The following is a 25,258-nucleotide window of genomic DNA, read 5'->3' on the forward strand; positions in this document are numbered from 1 at the left end:
AGGCAAAGCAAAGGGGTGGCCGCCCCCCCGGCCGGCCCCCCCCCACAGCTATTGCATATTCCGGTGTGTTGGCGCAGAGGATGCATCGGTATTACCAACTGGAAGACGTTTCTGAGGGGGAAAATCGGTTAAAAAAGAAGAATAGAGAGAAAAAGGGACTTTTCCGGCCGAGAAGAAGCCATGCAGGAGGCGAGGGGGGGGCAGCGGCCCCCGGCCCCCCCGGCCCCCCGGGAGCCCCGGGCATGCAGCGACTCCCTCGCACTGATATCGGGTCCAGTAATACTTAGGCTTCGAAGGCAAGGCACATCATGTGGTATAAAATTTCGTGCAAATTAGGAAAACATGGATTTTTTTTCTTGTGTGTGTTTTTTTTACGGCTTTTTTTTTTCTTTTATACAGATTTTTTTTTGTTTTTTTTTCCTCTTTTTTTTCTCTTTTGCTGAAGGGGAAGGTAGAGCCGGTTAATAGAGTCTGCCATGCACAGCATCAGCCAGCCGCGGCTGGGTTGAGCCAGGTCACCAGATCCTGTTAAAGCACCATGCAGTTTATTTGTCTTTTTTTTTTTTTTTTTTGTCTTTTTGTCTTTTTTTTATGTGTTTCTTTTCTCAGATCTTTAAAAAAAAAAAACAGGTTTCCCTCTCCGCCAAGCGCTTTTTTTGTTGTTGTTCTTTTTTCCTTTTTTTCTTTTTTTTTTTTTTTTTTTGGTGGGTTTTCTCCTTTTCTTGTCCTTTTTGATTATTTTTCTGTCTCCCGGGATTTCCTGCGTCAGCCCTTTCCCTGGTGCCTCGTTGTGCCGTCCCGGGGGGGTGGGAAGCGGGGGGAAGCGGGGGCCACTGGGATGGGGGATGCGATGCCGGTGGTCCTCGGGGCGGCTCTGGGTGCCAGGGGAGGGGGCCAGGCGGGTGGCGACGGTGGCCTCGGTGGCATCCCCGGCTCCTGGACATCCCACGGTGGTTTCTCTCCATCACCACCCTTCGGGTGTCCTCTGGGCCGGAGATCCTTTGGGGACCAGTCTCCTCATCTCGCTGGGGACAGCGGGACCTTCGTCCTCTTCCTCCTCCTCGCCTCGGCCGTCGCGGGGGTTCCTCTGCTCTAAGGCACTGCCACGTCCCTGCGTCCCCTTCCCGGCCACGCTGTCACCGCACGGGACGGGGATGGCCGAGCGCTTCCTCCCGCGCTGCCCCCGGCCGGGGGCTCCTCCGGGGAGGCCGGGACCCCTCCCCGCTGCAGTTCAGGCACTTGACGCGGGGCTGAGGGCTCCGGGGGACTCCGGGGGACTTCGAGGGGCTCCGGGGGGCTAGCTCTGCCCTCTCCCTCGCTCGGGCTTCTTTGCTCCATCCTTTTGTATCCAAAAAAAAAAAAAAAAAAAACCAAACCAAAAAACAAAACAAACCACCAAACCCAAAAACCCCAAACCAGCCGTCCCGGCAAGCCAGTGCCGGGGACTCCACCTCCTCCTCCTCTTCCTCTTCCTCCTTTTTTGTGATTTTGTTTTCTTTTCTTCTTTTTCTTTTTTTCTTCTTCTTTTTTTTTTTTTTTTTTGACGATTCCCTCTTAAAAGTGCATTTCCTACAAAATGTGCAACACGAGCGCACCCTCCCCTGCCTCCCACCTGGTACCTGTCCACAGGAATGCATAGCTCAAACACACGGACGCAAGCCCCCCAGCCCCACGGACCCCCCGGGCGCGGGGACACGCCGGGGGACACAGGGACACGGTGGGAACACACGGGGCTGGGGCCGGGGCCGGTGCAGGCTTGGGGGAGGAAGGCGACCAGAGGGATGGTGACCGGTGCCCCGGCGCGACGGGTGGCCGCCCGGGAACCATGGGGGCCGGGCTGCGACAGTCCCCATGCCGTTTCCCCGGTGGAATCGGGGTGCCACCGCCGCTGTGACGTTTGGGGCCGTGGTGGGAGAGTCCCGACACCGCGTCCGCGCGGGAACCGAGGTGCCACCGCCGCCGCGACCATCTCTGGCCGTGCCCATGCACCCTCCGTGGCCACAAGCCCCCTCCTCCTGTGCCACCCGCTCGAGCCACTGTGCCACCATGTCTCCGTGCCACCGCACCACCGTCACCGTGTCACTGCAGCACGGTGCCGTCCGTCCCCGAGGCGCTTGCACAGCACGGAGCATCACCCGCCCCGACCACGAGCGCGCCCGGTCCGCGGGGCTCCGGCAGCAGGAGGGGTTCCCCCACCCCGCCCCGCCGCGCCCCACCCCAGCCCCGGGGCCCCCCGAGAGTCTGGGGCCGGGGGGGTCGGCGGGGGAGGTTTTGATCTTTTTTACTCACATAGAGGCAAGAACGAGAGAGTCAAAGCCGTTTGCATATTCGAGCGGCCGGCGGGGCTCGGCGCCGCGGCCCTGCAGCCGCTCCGGGAGGCGTTGCTGGCACAACTTGTGTCAGGTCTCAGCGCGGCGCCGGCCGACGGGGTAAATAATAGTGTTTTTTTCTTTTTTTTCTTTTTTTTTTCTGTTTCTTTGTTTTCTGGCGCATCGCCGGGGTGGGGGGAAAGGTCCTCCTGGGATGGGTTGTTGGTTTGTTTGTTTTTTGTTTGTTTTTTTCTTTTTTTTCCTTTTTAAAACAGTTTGACCCTTTTCCTTCTTCCTTTCCCTCGCTCTTTCCTTCGGGTGTGGGTTTTGCTTGTCGTCGTCGTCGTCGTCGTGAGGCCGCGCTCTCCGTCGTCACCGCAAGGCTGGGCCTGGTGCTCGGGGACGGGGATGTTCCTCTGGGGGTGCCTAAAGCAGAGGAGAAGGGAGGCGAAGGGGCGGCACGGCGGCGGTTATCCCAGGTACCAGGACTGCCGGGAGAGAGGAGAGAGGCCGGCGTTAGTGCTCTGCCCCGCGGAGCTGCTCCCGTCCCCCGGCCGATCCCCAGATCCCCGCTGTGCCCGCGCTGTGCCCTGCTCGGCGCACGGGGCTGGCGTCCCCACTCCTGCACTGAGTTTGGCCGTCCTCCGCACCGCGGCCACCCGCGTTCCCCTGGGGGCCGGTCCCTCTGCACCTTCACGGCAAAGGCCACTCTCCCCAAGGACTGGTGCCGCCTGGGGACAGGTAGGGGGGTGGCACGGCTGGGGCCCCCTGCCACCCTCCCATTGTTCCCCCCCCCCCCCAGCCCCAAGTTCAAGTTCATTCCCGATTACCTCATGTCTGGTTTCCGTTGGAAACGAGACAGCTCGGGGCCGCTGCTTCCCTTAACCCTTCCAGGCCCCGCCACACATGACCAGAGCGTGGCAGGTCTCAGCTGCTCCTCCCGTGACACCGCCTCCTTCGCCCGTGCCTCAGTTTCCCCAGGCAGAGCATCCTTGAGCCCTGGGGAGCCTCCCCGAGCATGACTGGGGACATCCATACACAGGGACCCTGGTGTTCTGGGACTGAGTGGCTGCGACCCCCGTGTCAGGACAGGGACTCTGGCCCCCTGCTCCTACAAGGTTCTCCTGGTGCTGTCCCAGATCTCCTCTTTAGGGACCCAAGGCCCTTGGAGTACCCACCCCATGTGCAGGACTGAGGCAGAGTGGGGGTTGTGATCAGAGCCGGGTCCCCCATGTTTTTCCTCAGGAACGGCACAGCACCCTCGGGTGTCCCAGCTCATGGTTCCCAAATCTCACAGCCTGGCACAGCACAGCACCCCCGGGTGCCGTGTCACCGCTCACAGCCCCCAAGTACCCACACCCTGGCACGGCACAGCCCCCTGAGTACTCCCCCCCAGCCAGGGCAGCAGCCCAGGGTGCCCCAACACGGCACCGTCCACAGCCCCATCCCACTGTCCTGTCACCCGTGTCCCCCGCCAGGCAGGACTGCAGCCACCGCAACTGCCCCTGCAGGGAATGCTGAGGCCAAACCACTCATGTCACAAGTGAGGCCAGGAGCTGCCACCCCTGTCCTGGCACCATGGCACTGCCTGCAGCACCGATGCCAGCTACAGAAGCCAGGACTAATGGAAAGCCCCTGGAAAGGCGCACACAACCTCCCGCTGCAGCTGGAGTGGCCATGGGCACAGCCGGACGAGAGCAGGTGGCTGTACCCACACAGAGGGGGACACACGGCCCTGCTGCTCCTCCTTTGGGGATGTTGCTGGCACCTGGGCAGGGTGCCAGATGGTGCCAGGCAGGGTGCAGCTGGAGCATGGCAGTGACCTGCCGCTACGATGGAGGACTCATGGTGGCCCTGAGCCACCAGCAGTGCCCAAGGCCCTGTAGTGCCCTGTACCAATCCGTAGCGAGGACGCCATGGCAGCAATGCCCATGGGCCACAGCGGTGATGCCAAGGCAGTGATGCCCACAGCAGCAAAGCCGTCAGTGGCAGTGCCAGAGCTGCAATGCCGTGGTGGTGATGCCCACGGTGGCACTGCACATGGAAATAACCCCACAGTGGTGACATACACAGCAGTGGTGCCCAAAGTGGCAGTGCCCACAGTAGCAACACCCATGTCCACAATGCCTGTAGTGGCAACGCCAGTGGTGGCAATGTCCATGGCAGTGATGCCACTGCTGTGGTGACACTCCTTGTGGCCTCAGACACAGCAGCGATGGCCATGGCACCGATGGCCATGGAGGTTACATCCACAGCAGCAATGACCCGCGGCAGGGACGCCACAGTGGCAATATCCATGGTGGTGATGCCCACAGCAGCAATGCCCACAGGAGCAATAAACATGGCAGCAATGACATGGCAGTGATGCCATGGTGGCAATGCCCACGGCAGTGATGCCATGGTGGCAATGCCCTCAGCAGTGATGCCATGGCAGTGATGCCACAGCAGTGATGCCACGGCAGGGACGCCATGGCGGGGATGCCCACATCAGCAATATCACATCAGCGACAGCCACGACGGCGATGCCAGCACTGGCCATGCCCACGGCGATGCCCACGGTGATGCCACGGCGAGGGTGCCCGGGGCGAGGGCAGGAGGGTCCCCCCAGCAGCATCCCCGCTCTCACCTGTGCCTGATAGATACTCCCAGGATCCCTTGGTCCTAATCCCACGAAGGAACGGTTCGCAGGGGGCGTGCCTGGTGCAGAGTAGGCTGGGGAACAAACGAGAGCTCGTTAACGGGGCTGTGGGTGGCACTGCCATTGTCCCCCCCGGGGCCAGGCCCGGCCCTCTCCCTGGCACTGCTGGGACGGAGCTCCCTGGCACCCGGCGCTGGCGACCGGGCGACGTCCCTGGCTGTGACCTGATGGCAGGCGAATGGAGCCCAGGGGTGCTGCACCCAGGGATGCTGCGCTCGGACGGTACCACCCGTGGTTTCGGGACGATGACAGGCTGGGGGGGCGAGGTGCCCCGGGGTGCAGGCGCAGATGGTGCTCCCGGCTGTGCCCGCGCTGCGGCTTCCAGAGCTGAGCTGCCACGGGGAGAACGAAGGGAGCCACCAGTTCCACTTGGCCACATCACCCTGCTGCCACCTCCATCCCTCAGCTGGGGGTCCAGCAGTGGGACCTCCAGCCCTGCTGAACATCTGGGTGCAGCCCTGCTGGAAGCAGAGTGCTGCCAAGGGGAATGGGGGACTTGGAGCCAGCTGCAACCCTTGGGGACAGCCAGTGTCCCCCTAACGCATCCTTCCCTGAGCCTGCAGGAACTTGCACTCCTCTGTCCCTCCCCAAGGCTGTGACCCCATTATCAGCCGGGCCACCCCATGCCATCCCATACTGTCCCCTTCAGATTGTCCAGGCTTTGGCTCCTCCACGCCATGGGATATCCATACCTGCTGACCAGCTGCTGGCGATCAGCCATGGCCCATTACTCGGGGACAGGGTAATGGTCCGACCGGGCAGGGCTTGACTGTGTGGGGACACAGCAGCCACTTGGGGTAGCATGTCCCATAGGTACAGCACGATGGGAACAGGAACAACTCCTCACAGAATGTGGCGACGGCACAGTGTCCCACCACTGCAGCACACACTCCAGTGCCAGTCTGGGGTGCCTCTGGCTGCTGGGCCCAGCACCCCGAAACCCTCCTGGCCAAGGCACTTATGGCCCTGAGGTGGAGCGGGGGGCAAAGAGTTTGTCAGCCACCGTGCTAACGAAGATCCCAGGTGCCACCTGCCAAGGGCTCTGGGGGACCCGCACAAAGTCCTTTCTCTGATGTCACTTCACATCCCCACGAGACCAGAGTCCCCAGCACCAAGGACCCCCATGGCAGCAAGAGTACGACAGCCCACACAGCACACCAGGCACACTGTCCCTAGTCCCAGTGCCACCCGCGTGCCAGCTGGTCCCCGTTCCCGGCAGCACAGCCACCACCATGGTGGGATAAACAGACACGGAGAGGCCACGGCCTCCCCCACAGCACTGCCCACACCGAGGGTCTGGGCAGGACACTGGTTTGGGGAGCCCTGCTGCGGCTCCACTCACGCTCAGAGGGACATGGGGCTCGAGCTGGTCCCTGGGACCAGCACGGGACCCCCTGGCTCAGCGGCCACAGCAGCCACTTGCCCAAACCCTGTCCACTCCGACCTGCCTGAGACCCAGCAAACTCATGGCGTGCCAGCTGCCGCCCTCTCCCCGGCTGCGGGGAGGCCACCTCCGCCAACATCCCCCCAGCACCGGGATGGGGGGACACCCTGGGGGGCTGCGAGAGGAGGGGGCCAGCCGGGCCGGGGAGCAGGGTGGGCGCCGCGGGTGCTTACTGGGTGATGTCGGCGAGGTCGTCCCTCCCTCGGAAGTTGTCGTGGTGGATTTGGTGTCAGGAGAGACGGCCAAGCGGGGCATGCCGGGGGGAGGTGGCGGCGCCAGCATCTGCGTGGGCAGGTAGTGGCTGGGCACTTTCACTTGACCACTTCCATTTAACTGGGGACAACACAGACAAAAAACAAACAGCACAAGCCATTAGGACACACGCACACCAGCATGGCCGGGGAGCCCCGGGGACACCCCCGGAACAGGCACGGGGTGTCCCTCACTGCAGACATGAGTTTGTTGGGTCTCAGAGCAGCCCTGAACGGTCGGCATTGGCAGCAGGCAGGAAATGACGGCGGGACAGGAGGGATTTGGGGGGCTGTGGAGACAGAGGCCCCATGGGAGTCATGACCCACAGTGGCGCATGCTGGAGCCAGGGCGCTGGGACCCCTCTCTGCAGTGACAGGGGGGCCTCTGAAGCACTGCCTGGAGGGGTAGGGGCACCCAGAGCCTCCAAAGGCTCCTGCACCAGTGCTCTGTGCCCAACCTGGCCGTGGGCTGCTCCTGATCCGGTGTCCATCAGCCAGCACTGAGCCACTGCACAGGGGAAGAGCGGCCATGCCCCTCACCTTGGCATCAGGCCCTGCTGGTGAGGGGAAACAGGCAAGCAGTGGGCAGAGGTCGGAAGGGCTCCCCAAGAGCTCTGCATCTGGGAGGACAAAGCGGGGCACAGGGGATGTGGAAGCGGGCCACAGGATGGTGGGGAAGCGGGAACACTCCCAGGCTCCAGCTTCGGGTATGAAGGGTGCCCTTCATGGGGTGTGCGGGGTGCTGGTGGTGGGGCATGTGCTGTGTGTGGGGGCGCTGGGTGTATGGGGTGATGGTTTGGGTGCTGCATGCACTGGGTGCTTCATGTGCACGGTGCTGGTTGCATGGGTTGTTTGGTGATGGGAGCATGGGGTGTGGGGTCCCGGGTGTGTGGGGTCCCATGTCTGTGGGGTGCACTGGGTGCATGGGGCGCAGGCCGCTGTGGCAAGGGAAGGCCCACAGCAGCACAGTGTGGCTCTGCCATCCCCGCGGGCAAACTGGGGACACGGGTACAGTGAGGAGCTGACGGGTCACCCGTGGGATCTGCAGGTGGATGGAGCACGCCAAGCCCATCACTCTCCTGGACACGCTGGCGGACAGTGACGCTGGGAGATGGTAACACACCCCTGGCAGACATCTCGCTCCCCCCTGACACCCCAGCTCCGGCTGACGGCTCAGCCCCAGCACCCCAACACCCGCGGTGCCCCCGCGCCGAGCCGGGGCACAGCACCTCCATCGCCGGAGACACGAGGTGCCAACACGCAGCAGGCGCAGCAGCGCTCCCGAACCAACGCACGGCACGGCTGGAGCTCAGCCCCAGCGAACACCCCACCAGTGCCACCGGAACACCCCAGCCCCCCCCGTGCGGCGGCAGAGGTGACGGCGGCGGTGGCCGGTCCGGGGGACTCTCCTCGGGCAGCCCGGCTGGCAGCAGCCCCCGGTGCCCACGGCGAGGCGAGCGATGGGTGCGGGGACGGGGCTGCGTCCTTACCGGTCCGGGCTGCTGGTTGGACGGGTCGCAGGCCAGCGAGACGAGGTCTTTGAGCGGGTCCTGCGGGTTGAGATGAGGCGGATACCGGATGGCCGTGTGTGGGAAGTAGGTGGAGGCCGTCTGGGGAAGGATGGAGGTGGTGGGGAAATGCAGCGCAGACGATGGGTGCGGGCTTCGGGCGATACCTGCGGGAGACAGCAAAAGGGGACACACACCTGTGTCACTAGCTAGTGGCTGCCCTAGCCCCTCGACCGCTCAGCGCTCACTCTGTGCCTCGGCTTCCCTGGCAGGACACTCACCACTGTGCACAGCGATGACGGGACGGTGGTGCTGCGTGAAGCTGCTCAGCCGGGGCGAGGAGTCCTGGGGCGATGGGCTGTTGAAGGGGGACTTGTCCATCTCTGTCTTCTTCACGGTTGGGGAGATGCCTGGGGAAAGTAGGGCGCAACGTCAGGACCTGCCATGGGACCCGAAATCCCACGGCTGCTGCCATCTCAGTGCAGTGCTGGGGGAGCCCATTCTGGGGGCAAGGGGCACCCCGGGGTCAGGGTGGGTGTGGGGAGGGTGGTGCTGTGAGTGTGTGTGCCGGCAGGAGGGTGAGCACGCGTGTGGGCACCTCTGGGGCTACCACAGGCATGCACATGCACAGGGTGTGTGTGAGTGCGCACATAGCTGTATGTATGAATGTGTGTGTGTGTGTGTGTGTGCGTATGTACCAGCACAGCTGTGTACCTGTGTGTGTGTGTGTGTGTGTGTGCGTGTGTACCAGCACAGCTGTGTACCTGTGTGTGTGTGTGCGTGTACCAGCACAGCTGTGTACCTGTGTGTGTGTGTGTGTGTGTGTGTGTACCAGCACAGCTGTGTACCTGTGTGTGTGTGTGTGTGTGTGTGTGTACCAGCACAGCTGTGTACCTGTGTGTGTGTGTGTGTGTGTGTGTGTACCAGCACAGCTGTGTACCTGTGTGTGTGTGTGTGTGTGCGTGTGCTGTGTACCAGCACAGCTGTGTACCTGTGTGTGTGTGTGCGTGTACCAGCACAGCTGTGTACCCGTGTGTGTGTGTGTGTGTGTGTGCGTGTACCAGCACAGCTGTGTACCTGTGTGTGTGTGTGCGTGTGTACCAGCACAGCTGTGTACCCGTGTGTGTGTGTGTGTGTGTGTGCGTGTACCAGCACAGCTGTGTACCTGTGTGTGTGTGTGTGTGTGTGTGTGTACCAGCACAGCTGTGTACCTGTGTGTGTGTGTGTGTGTGTGCGTGTACCAGCACAGCTGTGTACCTGTGTGTGTGTGTGTGTGTGTGCGTGTGTACCAGCACAGCTGTGTACCTGTGTGTGTGTGTGCTGTGTACCAGCACAGCTGTGTACCTGTGTGTGTGTGTGTGTGTGCGTGTACCAGCACAGCTGTGTACCTGTGTGTGTGTGTGTGTGTGTGTGTGTGTACCAGCACAGCTGTGTACCTGTGTGTGTGTGTGTGTGTGTGCTGTGTACCAGCACAGCTGTGTACCTGTGTGTGTCCCTGCACACCCGTGCACAGGTGTGACCCTGCAGGTGCGTGCATGCGGGTGCACACAGCTCTGTGTGTGTCCCACCCTGGTGGCACAAGTGGGTGCCCTCATGAGTGCCACTGTGACCCTGCAGCCTCCACATGGCACCCACCTCCCCTGGCACATGGGGCTGGGGGCTACAGGAGCTCCTGGGGAGGCCCAGAGGTGCCAGCATGGGGGTGACCTCGCCAGAAGCACCAGCTGCCCGGGCCCCTGAGGCCACCCCGGGGCATGGGGCTGAGCAGGGGGGTTGGCAGGCATGTTAATCTCCCACTGCCGTGGCTTTAGCTCTGGCCATTTGGCCCGGGCCTGGTAATGGGTTTAGCCCGTTCTCAGCCGGGCGTTAGGAGGATTTCCCAGAACATCCCGTACAGGATTGCCAAGCCCACCCCCCCCCCCCGCCATGGCTGAGCTCCTCTGCTAGCCACCCTCACCCCTGCGCGGGTCAGGCCACCGGCAAGGGACAGATGCCTTGGCACAGCTCCCTCCTGCCTCCACGCACCACTTTGGGGAGGGGGCTGCACCTTCCCCAGGACCCCCTATGCACCAGCCCCATGGGACAGGATGGGGCACAGTTCCTGCACACACAGGATACAGTTTGGGGGCTGGACCTGCATCCCCCAAACCTCCTTCCAACAGGATCGGTACCTCCAGCCCCCCATCTGGGCACCCCCAGGCTCTGGCAAGGCTGGGGGGCTGCTGTGGAGCCCACCCCGCTGCTGGGCGAGGCAGGAGAAGAGCCAAGGGAGGAGGAAGAGGAGCAGCTTCTTTGCCTGCACCTCGGGGCGTGGGAGCTGCTGTGCCAGCCTTGCAGCATCGCTTTAATTAGCCCAGCCCCCCCCCTTTCTTAATGAACAGCTAATTGGGGCTGTCTAGACAGGAAAGGGAAAAAAACCCACCAAGCCAGAAAGCTGTCCACAGCAGTGTGGGGCTGGGGGAGGCTGGTGTGGGGCTGGAGGCTGGGTTGGCCCTATAGAGAGAGCCCATGCTGAAATGGGGGGGCCCTGTAGCAACACTGCAGCCCCCACAGAGCCCTGCCCGAAGTGGGGGGCCACAGACACACCTGGGCACCTATGGAGAGCCTGTGCCTACGTAAGGGGGGGTTGACAGCAACCCCACAGATCCTTGGAAAAACAGGGATGTTCTGGGGGACTTGAGGGTGGCAGCACAGCCCCCACAGCCAGTGTGTGCTGTGACCTGAAGGCCCATAGGGACACCAGGGCATGGGCAGTGCCCAGATGGTCACAGGGGGTTCTGGCAATGGTTTGCGGAACGCTGGGAGCAGGATGGGGGCCCCGGGGCACTGGAAGAGCACTGGTAACAAGGTGACACCAACCCCCTTCCATGTCTTCTGTCCAGTTGCGGCTGCTGCTGGTGGGGGAGTTGGAGGAGGTGTAGTACTCGCCCCCAGGGCTGGTGTCGATGTCATCCTCCATGGACCCCGACTTGTGCCGTTTGCTCCTGGGGACAGGGAAGGGTCACAGAATCATGGATTGGTCTGGGTTGGGAGGGACCTCAAAGCCCATCCAGTGCCACCCCTGCCATGGGCAGGGACACCTCCCACTGTCCCAGGCTGCTCCAAGCCCCAATGTCCAGCCTGGCCTTGGGCACTTCCAGGGATCCAGGGGCAGCCCCAGCTGCTCTGGGCACCCTGTGCCAGGGCCTGCCCACCCTCATAGGGAAGTGAACCCATCTAGCCCTGCCCTCTGGCAGTGGAAGCCAGAAGTGTCCTGTCCCTCCAGGCCCTTGTCCAAACTTCCTCTCCAGCTTTCCTGGAGCCCCTTAAACACTGGAAGGGGCTCTGAGCTCTCCCTGGAGCCTTCTCTTATCCAGGCTGGACATCCCCAGCTCTCCCAGCTTGTCATGGGTCAGTGCCAGGCCGTGGCAGGATCTGGCTGCCCCTGTCCTTCCTCATGGCCGGGCTCGGGCTGGCCCCAGCACCGCCCTGGCACAGCCCCAGTGGCACCTACCCACTGGAGGAGGTGCTGGGCAGTGTCCTCCTCATGCCGGTGCTGGAGGGGTTCAGGTCATAGGCCAGGTGGCCCTGCAGCTCTCCCAGGGAGAAGTTTGGCCCCGTGCCCGTCACCACCGGCGCTGTGGGGAGAGAGACAGGGGTCAGGGGGGCCTGGTGGGGAGGGGAGTCCCAGCCCACTGTGGGGTGGGGGGGCTGTTGGGACACTGGTGTGCCCAGGCAGTGGGGGCTTGGGCTGTGGCATCACAGTGACACTCACTCCGGGACACCTGGATGAGCTCGGTGACACTGAACACCCCCGAGGTGACGAAGCTTTCCTGGAAGTCTGTCGAATCTGTGCGGGAGAGAGGAGGGCGTGCTGAGGGGACAACAGGAGCACCCCTCTCATCCTGCACTGCCTTGTGGCGATGCATCAGGGCACCCCAACACCCCCAAATCCCCATCTGTCCCCCTCCTCAGCCTCCACTCCGCTCCCTGCTCCAGCAAGAGACCACCCAAACTGGTCCCCTCTGCCAAAGATGCCCTGGAGCTGCTCAGTGCCTCAGTTTCCCTGTGGCTGAGAGTGCTGGCAGGGCTTGGGGCTGCACCCCCACCATGGGACCTCCATGGCAGTTGCTGTCCCCAAGGGCTGTGGCCTCAGTGGGACTCTGCTGGGTGCAGGACAAGGCTAAGGCTATGCCCAGCTCGCTGCAGGTGCCAGGCAGCGGCTGGCTGGGGCTGGGGGACACCAGAGCCGTAGCACGGGGGGCTTGGCTGTGTGTCATGGGCCCCCCTCCCCCCCCCATGGCAGGTACCCCAGGGACAGGCTGGGGTGTCCCTTGTCCCCTTGCCCAAGCCCTGCCCGCTGCGCTCACCCAGCGTGATGGGTTTGCTGTCCTCCTGGTCCGAGCCAATGCCTGTCCGGGGGCTGCTGCTCTGCTCTGCATCTGCAAGAGGAAAACCCACCAGGGTGAGGCCCCCGTGCTGCTGTGAGCCCCCCGTGCCAGTGTGAGCCTCCATGCTGGTGTGAGCCAGGGCTGCCCACCAGCTGACCGCCCCCTCGTTGCCCTGCTGGGGGAAACTGAGGCACAGGCTGCCCAGCAGCTCTCACCACGCAGTAGGGCCACCACCAAGCTGGCATATCCCCAGTCACTGAGGAACAGTCGCCGACCAGCCCCCCCTTGCCCTCCCCGCCAGCGACAGGAGCACGGACAGCCCCACATGCAGGATCTGGGCACCGCTGCCCGCAGGGCGGAGACCCCCGGTGCTGGGCCGGGTGATGGTCACCTGGCCCTGCTCCAGCCTGCTGCCTGCTCTCCTCTCTCCAGCCACATCCATGACCCAGTGCTGCCCCACCAGGCAGCGTAACTGCAGCATGGCATAACCTGTGGCACCTTGTCCTGCCTCTGCCCAGCTCCTGGAGGGCAGCAGGGCTTGGGGCAGCACCTGCGCTGACCCCTGGAGCCCCGTCCAGCCCTGCTCTCTCTTGGCTAAAAATATCCCGGCTCAGATGCTGAGCTCAGCAGCCTGGCACGGCAAAGACACTGCAGTCAGGAGCATCCTTCCTCACCTGGCTGCTCCCAAAGCCCTTCCATGACTTTTGCCATGTATTTCTCCCCCATACTCCTTCTTCTCCACTGCTTCTCCATCCTCCTCCCACCCCCTGGCCTTCGGCATTTCTCTCTGGCAGTCTTGGCAGATGTCAGGAAAGGGCTGAGACAATCCAAAACCACCATCAAAACCACGCAGCTGCCACTGCCGGCCCATGTGCCCGCCTTGGGATTTTTCCCTTTCTCCCTGTTTTTCTCCCCCTTTTTCTCCCCTCAAGTCCCTTGCACTCACATGTGGCTCCCAGGCTGGTTATCCTTGGCTGGGCAAGTTATCCATGTGGGCACCATGCCACCCCCCACCCTGCCACCCCTGTGTGCTGCCCACCTGGCACACTATCCATGGGGGCAGTGGGACTGTGCCACCTCCCAGCCTGACAGCCCTGTGTGCCCACACCCCCTTGGTGCTGCTCAATGCCGATGCCAAATCAGCCATTTTGTCTCCCTGCCCAGCTGCCGCGTTCCCCTCCACCCACCCCGTGCCAGCCTGGCACCACGCTGGCAGCCCCATGGCATCCTGCCTTGAAGCTGCTTCCCACCACCAGCCCCCCCCGTGCCCGCACCCCTGGCTCCCTCCAGGCAGCCATTTTAGGGAGCAGAAACTCCCCCTGGAGACGGGCGCAGGGTTTTTTTCCTTCCCTTCTCTCCATTTTTCTTTTTCTAACCTTATTCCCCCATTTTGAAGCGGCCATGTGCCCAAGTACCGGGGCGCGGGTGGTGGGAGTGAGCGGGGCACAAACCGGCCGGGACAGGGGGGAGTGGCAGCAGGGACCCCCCGCGCATCCAGGGGCACCGTGTGGCCGGACACGGCCCCTCCTCGCCTCTAAAAACAACAAATCTGGCGGCGGCTCTGGAAGTGGTTAGTGGTGGAGCCCGGCCAAGGCGCGGGACGGAGGCTGGCGGTCACAGCCTGAGGCCGGCCCGGCTCCCCACAGCCCCCCACTGTGGCCTCAGGGCTCCCTGGGGCCCCACTTGCCTCCCAGATAGCACCCACTTGCCCAATCCTGGGGTGCTCGGCCTCTGGGTAGCCCCCCAGGCCGTGCCCTCGCCTGGTACCTCTGAGGCGCCCACGCAGCCCTTGGCTCAGCCCAGGGACTCCCACCACTGCTCGTCCTGAGGTGCCCCACATGGACCTCTGCCCACACCGAACCACCCCAGTCTGGTCCCTGTTCCCCCAGGGCACCCAGGCACTCACCCTGGGTGCCCCCCGGGTGGGCCTCATGTCCTGTACCCCCACACCGTCCCACGGCACCACCCTGACCCAACACCGCCAACGCCACCTCACTGACCCCCATTCCCAAGGGACACCCCGGGGACCTGCCCCCAAACCGAGCACTCCACTCCCACCCACAGCAGCCCGAGGAGCAGCGGGGACTTTCCCCAGCTCGCAGGTTTGGCAGCAGGGCCGGCCCCTCCCCGCACCCTCGTGTCCGGGCCGATGGAGGCAGAGGGTGCGAGGCCGGGGCCGCGGGCCCGGTACCCCCGGCGCTCCTCGTGGCTGGGCGGGCGAGCTCGCCAGCAGATTTCTGGCTGCCTCCTCGGCGGGGCGGCCGGGCCAAGCGCTGCTCTCACCGCCATGTGACGGCCGCCTGCGCCGGCTGGCGCGCGCTAAAATGGCGAAGGGAGCCCTGGGCTCCCGGGCCTCGCTCCCCACAAGGGGTGTTCTGGGGAGACTCCAGATCTAGGACCCAACAAGTGGCTCGACTGCACCAGAGAGGAGAAAGAAGCCTGTAAAGCTCCCCCCATGCCCCCGCTGCGTCGGTGATCTGTACCCTCCACACCCCCTCGGAGGGCCGGGATGGGGGATGGAGGTGGGGGTGGTCCTGCTGCCACATTGTGGGGCGCTCAGGGGGGAGGGGGTTCAGTGCCAGGGTCGTCTCCGGCGAGGTGGAGGAGAGTGCTCAGTGCCCAAACAGGTCGATCCAATCTCTTTTTTAAAAATAGCCAAGTGTGTGCCCGGGGGGGGCGCGAGCTGCCTGGGCTCCGGGCCGCGCTGGCAGCCTGGCCCCGTGCCACCCATTGAATTACGGATCCCGCACCCCGGCCCTGCTGGCTGGCACGGTGCCCCCGGGCCCCACAGCGACACCCGCCCGCGGTCTCAGCGCGTGGGAACGACCCCCGGGCAGCAGGGCCGGCCCTGGGGGGTGTCACTGCAGGCCGGGTGCCCCCCGGGGCTGGCGCAGCTGCGGGAGAGCCCTGGCTCGGTGCCCGAGAGCTGACGGTAACAGGGCACGGTGTTACCGGCAACGGCGCGGGCGCAGGCGCAGAGGCTGGAGGATGCCGGGGGCTGGGGGAGCTGCTGGCGCCGGTGTGAGCAGTCCCAGCCCCCCATCGAGGGCAGCAGTCTTCCTCCTTCTTCCCCAGCTCTGCCAACTGAGAGCAGGAGATGGGCGAGGGTTCAGCACTGCTGCCTGCAGGCTTCTGCCCCGTGCCTCAGTTTCCCTTGGGGGCTGGCTTAGGGGGGAACTGCCCCCATGTTCCGTGGCCACAAAGCCCCAGCACTTGCTCAGGTGTCACTGCACTCCTCCGGCTGGCCGTGACCACAGCGCGGACCAGAACGGCCCAGAGTGAACAGCCTGGTCAGGATGGGAGACCCCTGGAGACCGGGGGGAGCCAGTGTGCCGTGGGGCAGATCCCACTGCAAGGGCTGGGGCGAGCGAGGCTGTGGGAGGGTGTGATTGGGGGCCCTGCCTTGTCAGACCCCCCAGAACTCCTCGTCCCAGTCTCACAGCGATCCCCAGGTCCGAGCGGCACTGCCCGCCTCGCTGCCCGTCCCACCGTCCATCCCTCTGCCGCCAGGCTGGGGTGGCCCTTACATAAACCCGGAACAGTCCTGCTTGTGTAACCTCCTTTATATAATACCCTGAACCGCCGCGTGTGCCGGGTAAATCCTGGCTCAGCCGGGCCGGCCGGCGCGCCGGGGCGCGGGACCCCCCCTCCCCACTCCTTATCCCGCCCCGCCCCCGGTGCCCCCCGCCATGCCCGGAGCGCTGCGGGGCCCTTGGGGTGAGGCGACTTTGCTGGGCCTTAGCCACGAACGCTGCGGGGGCGGCAGCTCCTCCTCCCTCTGCCGAGCGAAGCCCCGGGGAGGTCCTGGCCGGAGGCATCCCCCGAGGTGGCGGGGCGGTGGCGGGGGGGACGGACGCGCCCCGCTGCCACGTACGCCGGCCGCGGCCAGCTGGCCCGGGCGGGAGCCTGGGAGGCGCGAGCACGTTGGCCGGCGGCTGCGAGCGAGCGGCGCTGGGAGCGAGCGGGTTTGTCCTCGGCCGACCCCGGCCGGCACGGGGAGATGGCAGCGGCCGGGGGGAACCCCCCCAGGCGGGCGGCGCGGCCGCCCCCTCGCTCAGCCCTGCCAGGCCTGGGCTCCATCCAGGGCTGCCGGCGCCCGCGGAGGCGAGCGGGGACAGATGGCAGCGGGCAAAGGGATGGGGAGAGTGGGACAGACAAAGGGAAGGCTGAGCCCCCCCCCCTTCCCTGGGACTCTCCCCTGCGGGGTGCTGGCATCCAGCCGCTGCGCCCTGAGCTGGGGGCACCTGGGGGTGCAGCTGCTGGGAGGGGGTGGGAGAGAAGAGAGAGGATGGGAGAGGGAAAGGAGAGAAAGGAAGGGAGGGAGGGAGAAAGGAAGGAAGAAATTAAAGTGGAGAGAAAGGGAAAGGAAAAGGCACAGGGACAGGGAAAGGGAAATATGCTGCCACTATCTTTCTGCCAATCCCAGCCCCATGGCAGAGCCCCACAGCACAGCCAGCCTCCCCCCAGAGTCCCATGGGCCCCCACCATGGCCCCTCCGATGCTCTCCCAAAACCAGCCCCTGCCTCACCACCACCACGCAGGGCTGCGGCAGCAGGCTCAAGCCCTTCCCAAGGGCCAAGACCCCAGTGCAGGGGCCAGTGTGACAGGGGACCGATCCCATGCCCCAACTGGCAGTGCCAGCCCTGATCGGGGGTGCAGGGGCACACCGGGGGCTTGCCGGCGTCTGTTCTCCCCCCTCCCGCGGCCACGGGCGGGAGAGAGCACCGTGGGCATCTGCCGCCCCAGCTGTCCCTTGCCAGCGCAGCACGAAGCCGGGCACCCGGCCAGGATGGCAACTGCGGCCCCGGGGAGGGCACGGCGCTTGCCAGCGCGGGGGACGGCGGGTGGCGAGGGCGGGGGACGGCAGGTGCTCGTGAGAGAAGCTCGCTCATCTTTTATTCATCGGGTGCCTAACGGTGCGCGGAACCGCTCTGGCCCCTTGTCCCCTCCGGCAGCACAGGACGTGGCACCGTGTGCCAGGTCCCCGGCAGGCACCGCTCACGCTGCCGGGGCCGCCGCGCTGAGCACGGCGCAACTCGCTTCAGTGGTGACGCGGGGCCGGGGCTGGCAGCGGGCACTGCGGGGAAGCCGTCCGGCTCCGGCACGCCGCCGGCTCGGCGCACTGCGGGAGAGCCGGGGAAGCCCTGACCTCCCCAAGGTCGCCGGCACATCGATCCGGAGAGCTCGAGCACATGGAAACCGCCCCGGCCGTGCCAGCGCCAGGCTCGCAGCGGGGCCGGGCTCGGGAACGGCGGGACCCCGGGCAGTGACGCTGCAGAAGACAGGGGTGGCGGGGGCGTGGCACCCTGGGGAGCCCCCTCCCATCCCGCCTCTGCAGCACGCAGCTCTGGGGGCAGGCACCCAGCCCCTGCGGATTCTCTGCTCTCTCATACACTTGTGCCCTTTCCCGGGGGTCTCCTCCTGGACTTGCTGGGTTCTGCCTACCTCGTTCCCCTCAACCCTGGCCTCCCTGGCTGTTTAACTGCGAGTAGAGATACCTGGACCAGGGGGAGGGTTTGCCCGTGTTCATCTGTGTGCTGGGGGGGGGGGGTTCTCCAGCCTGCCTGCCCGCTGGTGCCCAGCTCTGTGAACGGCAGATCCCAAATATTGTGAACCCCATCAATCTTCTCACGACCCTGGCAATAAATATTTGCACGGGGGCTGGCGGAGCGGCGGTGCCCAGGGAAACGCCTGCCCCTCCATCTGGAGGGGCTGAGCAGACGCTTGGCACGGCCGGCCTGGCACGGCCACAGCGCGCCTGGGATGAGAGCCCTGGCACGGGCTCCCCGGCAGATTGGTGCCATCTGCCTCGCGCCGCAGCCAGCGGCGAGGCTGGTGGGGGGAGATAAGGGGCTGCCAGGCGGTGGGAGACGCAGATGCTGGCACAGCGTGGGGGTCCTCGCCTCCCCCCAGGTGCTGTCCGCTGGCGGAGGCATGGCCGGGGCTGCCAGGAGCTCGATGCCACCCTGGGGCCCACTGCCTGCTTGCCCTGGGCACCCATCTGCTCCCACCCCACTCAGCCTGGGGGCTCAGCTGGGGGCACTGCCGAGAAAAGCTCACAGCAGGGCAGAGCCCCAACCCCTGCCCCGCTGAGCATGATGGCTGGGGGGGGGGCAGGGAACCTCAGAGGGTGTGAGGGGCCAGCACTGCCCCTGTTCTGCCTCTCCCCCGCTCTGGGAGCCTGGGGGGGATGGGGTCCAAGGATGGGAGCTACCAGCGTGGGAATGCAAGAACGGGGGGATGCAGGGATGGGGATACAGGGATGGAGGCGCCACGGTGAGGGTGCAGCAAGAGAGCCCGTGGAGGTGGGGAGCACTGACGGGAGGGTGCGGGGGGGGCAATGTCCCCCTCCACTGGCTGCTGCCGTCGGGAGCTGCTGGGAGGAATCTCTCCGTAATGCTCCGAAGGTCCTGGCACCATCGGCTGGGGAGATTGATTACCATTTTACTGCAATGCTTTTGACTTTCACCAGCGACCTCCGAGCTCCCCCCCAGCCCCCCCGCCCCCCCGCCGCACACCCAGCTCTGGGCTGCAGCGCCGTCCCCTCCCCCACTGCGGTGTGCACAGCCCAGCCCTCACCCAGCCCCGCACCCATCCCGCACCCATCCTGCATCCAGCCCTGCTCCCATCCTGCAACCGGCTCTGCTCACATCCAGCACTCATCCTGCATCAAACCCTGCTCACATCCCCTGCCCTTCCCGCACCCATCCTGCATCCAGCCCTGCACCCATCCCGCACCCATCCTAATCCTATCCTGCCCCAAAGGTACCGGGGGTGGTGGTCGTAGGGCTGGGTGCAGGATGGGAGCAAGATGGGAGCAGGGCCGGTGCTGCTCTGGGGAGGGCCCAGGCGCTCAGCTCTCCCTGCACCCCGCGGCCATCCCCGGGCCGGCAGGGCCGGGACGGGGCCTCCCCCCAGCCCGGCACAGGTCGTGCCTCAGTTTGCCCATCCCGGGGGCACGGAAAGCCGAGGATAAGGGGAAGAGCCGAGGGGCAGAGCTCGCCCTTGGCATCGGCCTGGGGGAGCCGTCCGGGCGCTCAGCCCCTGCCGAGCTGCCCCAGACTGCGGATGGAGAGCGCAGGGCCGGGGGCTCCTCCATCCCCCCCCTCCCCGGCGTTGCCAGAGCAGCGGCTGGGAAATTGTGCTGACATCGGCAAAACCGGGCGGCGGGGGCGGGGGAGCGCGGGCGCACGTGCTCGGGCTGATAACGGGGGGCCGCGGGGGCTGCGGGGAGCCGGGACTGCCCGGCCGGGGGGGGCCCTGCGCGGGAGAGACCCTCCCAGGCCCCTCTCCTTAGGGCTGGGTATGCTGCGGGTGGCTCGGGGGAGCGGGCAGGCAGGTGAGAGGAGGCAGGAGAAGGCAGGAGCGGGCAGGCGGGAGGGAGCAGGAAGGAGGGAGGAGGCAGAATCAGGCAGGAGGGGGCAGGTAGGAACGGGCAGTGTGCCGGGCAGGAGCAGGTAGGAGGGAGCCGGCAGGAGGGAGCAGGAGGGCAGCGTGTCGGGCAGGGAGAAGCTCACTGAGCCCACAAGGCGGTGGTACAGTGATCCCCAGCACCCCTCGAGTGCTGTCACCAGCCTGGCCGTGCCATGCAGGGTCCCATCGATGTGGTGGCTTCTTCCGCGTCCCTCCCTACCTCAGTTTCCCCACCAAGGTGGGAGACCAGAGACCCCTCCCATCAGCCACAGCCTGACAGAACGTGCCCACTGTGGACTGGGACCGGGCTATGCCGAGCACCCAGCACCCTGCAGCACCTCAGGGGTCCCACGCCATTGCTCCTGGCCCATCCTGGTCCCCCTTAACCAGGGGCAGAGCGACCTTAACAGTGAAAGTGAGAGGCTGCCAGGCCTTATCAGGGAGTATTTACAGCCGCTGTGTTCCCAATTAGACAGTCAGGTGACTGCGGCTGCTGGGGACCCAGACACCGGGGTCAAGGTCGCCGTTGGGGGGGTGGGGGGTGGCAGAGGGGCAGCCACCTCCCGGGGACAGCAGCTGGACACGGCATGGCCAGGGAACCTGCCGGCATGGCACCCCAGTGAGGCACACCAGGTGGCATATGGGGACCCCGTTGCAGATGCAGTGGGGGTCCTGGTCCCTGCCTTCAGCTCGGCCACTGTAGGGCTCCCAGTCCAGCATCAGGGTGCTCCCAGTTCAGCCCAGTCCAGGGTACCCCAGCCCAGTATGATACTACACCCCCAGCTGAGCCAGCACAGGGTGCCCCCAGTCCAGCCCAGTATGCAGCAACCCCATGCCAGTCAGTACACAGCATGCAGCACCCCAGTTAAGTGCAGTACGCCATCCCAGTTCAGCCCAGCATGGCCATGTCTCAGCCCAGTACATGACACCCCATTCCCTGCCCAGGTGCACAGCACACCCAGAGCCCCCAGCCTGCACGCTGGGCCCCCTCACTCCCAGCAGAGCACCCACTCTCCCCAGTGCCCTGCCGGGAAGCGGCGGTGCCAGGCCCCGTTGGGTCCCACGCTGCCCCGGAGCGGGCAAGTCACGGGCGTGGGCACAGGCACGCGGTGCTGGCAGCACACGTGCTCACACGCCGGGAGACACGGCCGGGCCGGCAGGTCCTGGCCACACACGCGTGTGCAACCACACTTGTGCCCCGCACCAGCCCGGGGTCCCGCCTGGGCCCTGGGGCAGGGTCTGGTCCTGGCTGTTCCCTGCTGGAGGCTGTGTCCTCGCTTTTCGCCAAAGCCACGAGGGCCTGGTAGTCCTGCCAAGCCCCTCCCCTGGGTAGTGGGGGAGGTCACATGCCCGCCCTGCCTCAGTTTCCCCAGTGACACCCAGCATATCCCACGGATGGCTGGGCAGAGCGTGTGCCCACCATGATTCACAACGCTGGCACCTGATTTGCTGGCACTGCCGGCATCAAGGTGGCCTCTGTGGTGTCACTGTCTGTCCCTGGGCTCTGGCCAGTGCCAGGCAAAGAGCCACCAGTCCCACGCTCCCCCTGCCATGGTGTCGACGGGGGTGGGCTCATGGAGCCGGGGGGCATCACCAAGCGCTGTGGGCAAGGGCAGGAGGTACTGCCTGGTCCCTGCACACCTGGGTAGCCTGGCCTGGCCAGAGGTGGCCATAAGCCCCTTGATTGCCCCTAAGGCTGCAAGACACCGACCCTCCTGTCTGTGAACCAGCCCTGCGCAACAGCCCAGCCCTCACCCGGGGTCACACAGCATCTCCCCTGGCCCCTTGTGTACCTGGGGGTGCTGGGGGGTTGGCAGGGTCTGTGGGGGACCCCAGCTGCTGGCAGAGTGTCTGTGCCAGCATGTCACCAGCCAGGGAAAACAAACCTGCCCAGGTAAAATACCTTCTTATGAGCTTTCCCTTCCAGCACGCAGGGAGGTGACATGAAGCAGTGCTGAGGATGGTGGCTCGGGGACCCAAACCGAGACCTGCTGCCTGCACCGCACACCGTGACTCAGTTTCCCCCTTTCGACCGACGGCTTTGAGAGCAGGTCTGACCCTGCTTGCTGCAATGAAAGCAGCCAGTTCTCTCAGCAAGCCCATGGGACCCCCAGGCAGGTGAAGGGCCGGGACCAGCATCTCCTCAGGGCACAGCAGGAGCTGCCCCCACCAACATTATCACTGCCCCCTCCCCAGACGGCCTCGCTGCTCCTGTCCCTGCTCTGGCATTGAGGGGTTGGCACTGTAGCCCATGGCAAATGGGCACTGCTGGACCTCTCCCAGCTCCAGCCCTTGGGGATGCACCAGGAACAGGCTGTCCCTTCCCCGCCCACGCTGCCCACCCACTCCCCTCAGCTAGGCGCAGGATGTGGGGTTAGCTCTTGGTTTAACCCCCAAAACTCCATGCTGGGAATGCTCTGAGACAGGAGCATCCTCAGGGACCTTTGCCTCCTCCTCCTCCTCCCAGGCAGCTGGGACCAGTCCTGGCTGGGGGAGAGGGGCCAGGGTGGGGGGCACCCACCCGAGAAGCAGTTTGGAGAGAGGGAAGCACTGTAAGGTCTGCAATGGGAAAGGCATCCAGGAACAGTGTCCCCAGCTGGAGATGGGGATGGGACAGACGGGGAGGGAAAGCTAAAACAAACCCCCCAGAGCCAGCTGTGGCAGGGCACAGCCAGACTCTGCCCTGCAGGCAGACGAGCACCCACCTCTCTCACGGACGAAGTACGCCAGGTAGAGGTCGAGCTCCTTGACGGAGACGCTGATGTGGTGGGGCTGGACGCAGAGGATGGGGTTGCTGCACTGGCCCGACTTGACCAGGCGCTCGCCGTCGGTGCTCTCCAGCGGGATCCCTTTGAAGAGGATGACCATGACCAGGTCCAGCCGCCACACCTTGTCCGCCTGCCGCAGGCAGTCGATGCGGCGCATCTTGCCTTTCTGGTCGGGGTTGGAGAGGACGCAGCACGAGGGCTTCTTGCCTGTGATGGAGAGCACGAAGTCCTCGCGGCACTCGGGCCGGATGTCCTTGCGCAGCTTGGCCAGGAGGCGCGAGGCCCATTTCTGCTTCACCTCCGGCTTCTCGCTCAGCAGCTCGTCCTTCACCGCCCTCTCCTCATCCTTCGTCATCCTCTTCTCATGCTTCTTGAAGTACTTGCGCTTGCGGGCCTGCAGGTTGAACCAGGTGTAGGCGAAGGCCCTGACGTGGGGGAGCAGCGCCTCAATGAAGGGGTGGAACTCATCCTGTGGGAGCAGAGGGACAGGGGGTCACTCCTGGCTGACTCCCTCCAAGCTCCCTCCTGGGGTGGCTGGGGAGCCCTGGGGACCTGCCAGGCTCATTCCTACTGCGTCCCAGTGCAACCAGAAGGAAAAGCTGTGGCAGAGGCACATGCCCACCAGGGATGGGGATCCCCTCACCACACAGCAGGGTTATCCCCATCCCAGAAGACCTCCATAAATCCCACTGGCTGCAATTTTCCCGGACCAACAACCCGCTGGGAGTGGCTGGGCCAAACTGGAGCCAGCAGTACCACAGGGGGACAGGCACCTGCACAAGCGTGGCCACCTCAGCAGCACCTGGACCCTCTCCCCTTCGCAGGATCTGCATGCCAGGATCTGCTCCCACCAGGTGCAGAAATCCCACCTGAAATCCCAGCTGACACCGTGCCCACCAGAGCCGCTGTGCTGGCGTCAGGTGCTGCCAGACCGCAACACCCCAGTGCCGGGTCCCCCACGCCTGCAGCATGCTGGGTGCTCCTGCTTGAGCTGTGGGTGCCTTGGACCTCTCCACTCCCTCCGGACCAGTAGAAACTCCCCCAGTTTGCCCCAGTTGCAGCCAGCCCGGCGGCTGGCGCCTGGCCCGGCACACAAGGCGTGCTCTGACTGCCTTTTTCCATTTGGCGAGCGCTGCTGGATGAGTCCGGCCCCAAAAAGAAAACAAGGAAAATGCATCCCCCTCGCTGGCCCCTCCTTCCCGCATCCTTTTTTTTTTTTTTCCAATTTGGAAAATCAGTGCTTCCTGGCTGGGGCGGCCCACAACCCCACCATGGGATGGAAAGGTGTTGGGAGCCTTCCTGGTGAGGAGCAGCAGAGCTTGGAAAGCAGCAGGCAGAGGGTTGAACATCCCTGTGCATAGCCAGGGTGGCACCAAGCTGCTCCCCAAGGGCAGGATTTGGCCCTTGGTGTCCCTCATGACTGTGGGGCAGAGGAGGAGGAAGGAGCTCAGCTGGATTCCTGCTGCAGGGTGTCAGGGCTGGCAGGGGGGTGGCTGGTGACAACTGCCCCTGCCTGGGAAGGGTGCCAAGGGCAAGTGCTGCTCTGGGGTGAGGAGGTGGCCATGGGCAGGAGCTGGGAGAGGACAGGGCCATGGCTGTGGGATGGGGCAAGTGTTCCAGATCTGGTCCCACTCATCCCAGAGCAGCGATGCCATTCCCTGGCTGAAGCAGCTGTGTCCCAGAGTGACCCTTCCTGGAGGGAACAATGTCCCCTGAAACAGGCTCCTGGCAAGGATCGGCCCCATATAGACCCTGCTAACTCCTACTTGGTTCCCAAATCCAGCACAGATCCCACTAACACTAAAACTCCCACCCCAGCACAAACCCTGCCAACAGCCATCACAAGTCCCATGGCACAGCCTTGGGTGTCCCCTGAACCACTGACCGCTACACAGACCCTGCTGTGTCCTGGCACAGGCATCCCAGTACAGACCCCACTGTCCCTGAACCCAGCACGGACACCAGTAACTGCCAGCCCCAACCCCCGGCACAGCCCCGCTAATCCCCTAAACGTCCCAGACACAGGCACAGACCCTGCCACCCTTGGGAGCCACCAGCCCCTCTCTGGACCCAGAGCTGTGACCGCACAGGTGTCCCTCCCATGCCCAACAAGGGACAGGGGACTGTCCCCTCCCTGGAGAGCCCATTGCACCAGTAGGGATCCAAATCTGCTGGCAAGCCCCTCCTAACCTTGGGGACCCGTCCCTGCCCAGGGGACTCATCCTGCCGGAGGAACCCCTCTTTGCCTGGAGGAGCCGTCTCTGCCTGGGGGACTTGTCCCCGCCGGCTGCTCTCGGGGCGGCCACAGGGTCTGGTTCCCACTTCCCTCCCCAGCAGCAGCCGCTAATTCAGTGCAGCTGGGCAAGGGCTGGGCATGTGTCTTAAATCAGGGAAGAAGGTCAAAGAAAAGTAAGACAGGAGCCGAAAAAAGCAGCAGTGAGTTCCAAAAACAATACTTGGCCGGGGCGGTGGGCGGCTGATCTTCCTTGGTGGCCGG

At 64.8% G+C, this 25,258-nt stretch overlaps 1 protein-coding gene across 4 annotated transcripts in view; it reads right to left on the reverse strand.

Annotated features, from left to right (window-relative positions):
* Positions 1-2,576: 2,576 nt before the first annotated feature.
* The window catches only part of NFIC (nuclear factor I C), a 39,859-nt gene continuing 17,177 nt past the window's right edge, over positions 2,577-25,258 (reverse strand). For 2 of the 4 annotated variants that reach the window (XM_082297958.1, XM_082297957.1), the window contains exons 2-11: positions 22,699-23,230; positions 12,560-12,631; positions 11,965-12,039; positions 11,704-11,827; positions 11,070-11,194; positions 8,492-8,620; positions 8,193-8,377; positions 6,625-6,784; positions 4,936-5,021; positions 2,577-2,797 (exon numbers count right to left, since the gene is read on the reverse strand). In XM_082297958.1, the coding sequence (XP_082154084.1) occupies positions 2,780-2,797; positions 4,936-5,021; positions 6,625-6,784; positions 8,193-8,377; positions 8,492-8,620; positions 11,070-11,194; positions 11,704-11,827; positions 11,965-12,039; positions 12,560-12,631; positions 22,699-23,230 (1,506 nt within the window). In that variant the 3' untranslated portion in view covers positions 2,577-2,779. The remainder of the gene's footprint in view (positions 2,798-4,935; positions 5,022-6,624; positions 6,785-8,192; positions 8,378-8,491; positions 8,621-11,069; positions 11,195-11,703; positions 11,828-11,964; positions 12,040-12,559; positions 12,632-22,698; positions 23,231-25,258) is intronic. The other 2 variants (XM_082297959.1, XM_082297960.1) reach the window with 2 other exon arrangements.

The sequence above is a fragment of the Coloeus monedula genome (genome assembly GCF_965178545.1).
Source record: "Coloeus monedula genome assembly, chromosome: 27".
In the NCBI taxonomy this organism is placed as follows: domain Eukaryota; kingdom Metazoa; phylum Chordata; class Aves; order Passeriformes; family Corvidae; genus Coloeus; species Coloeus monedula.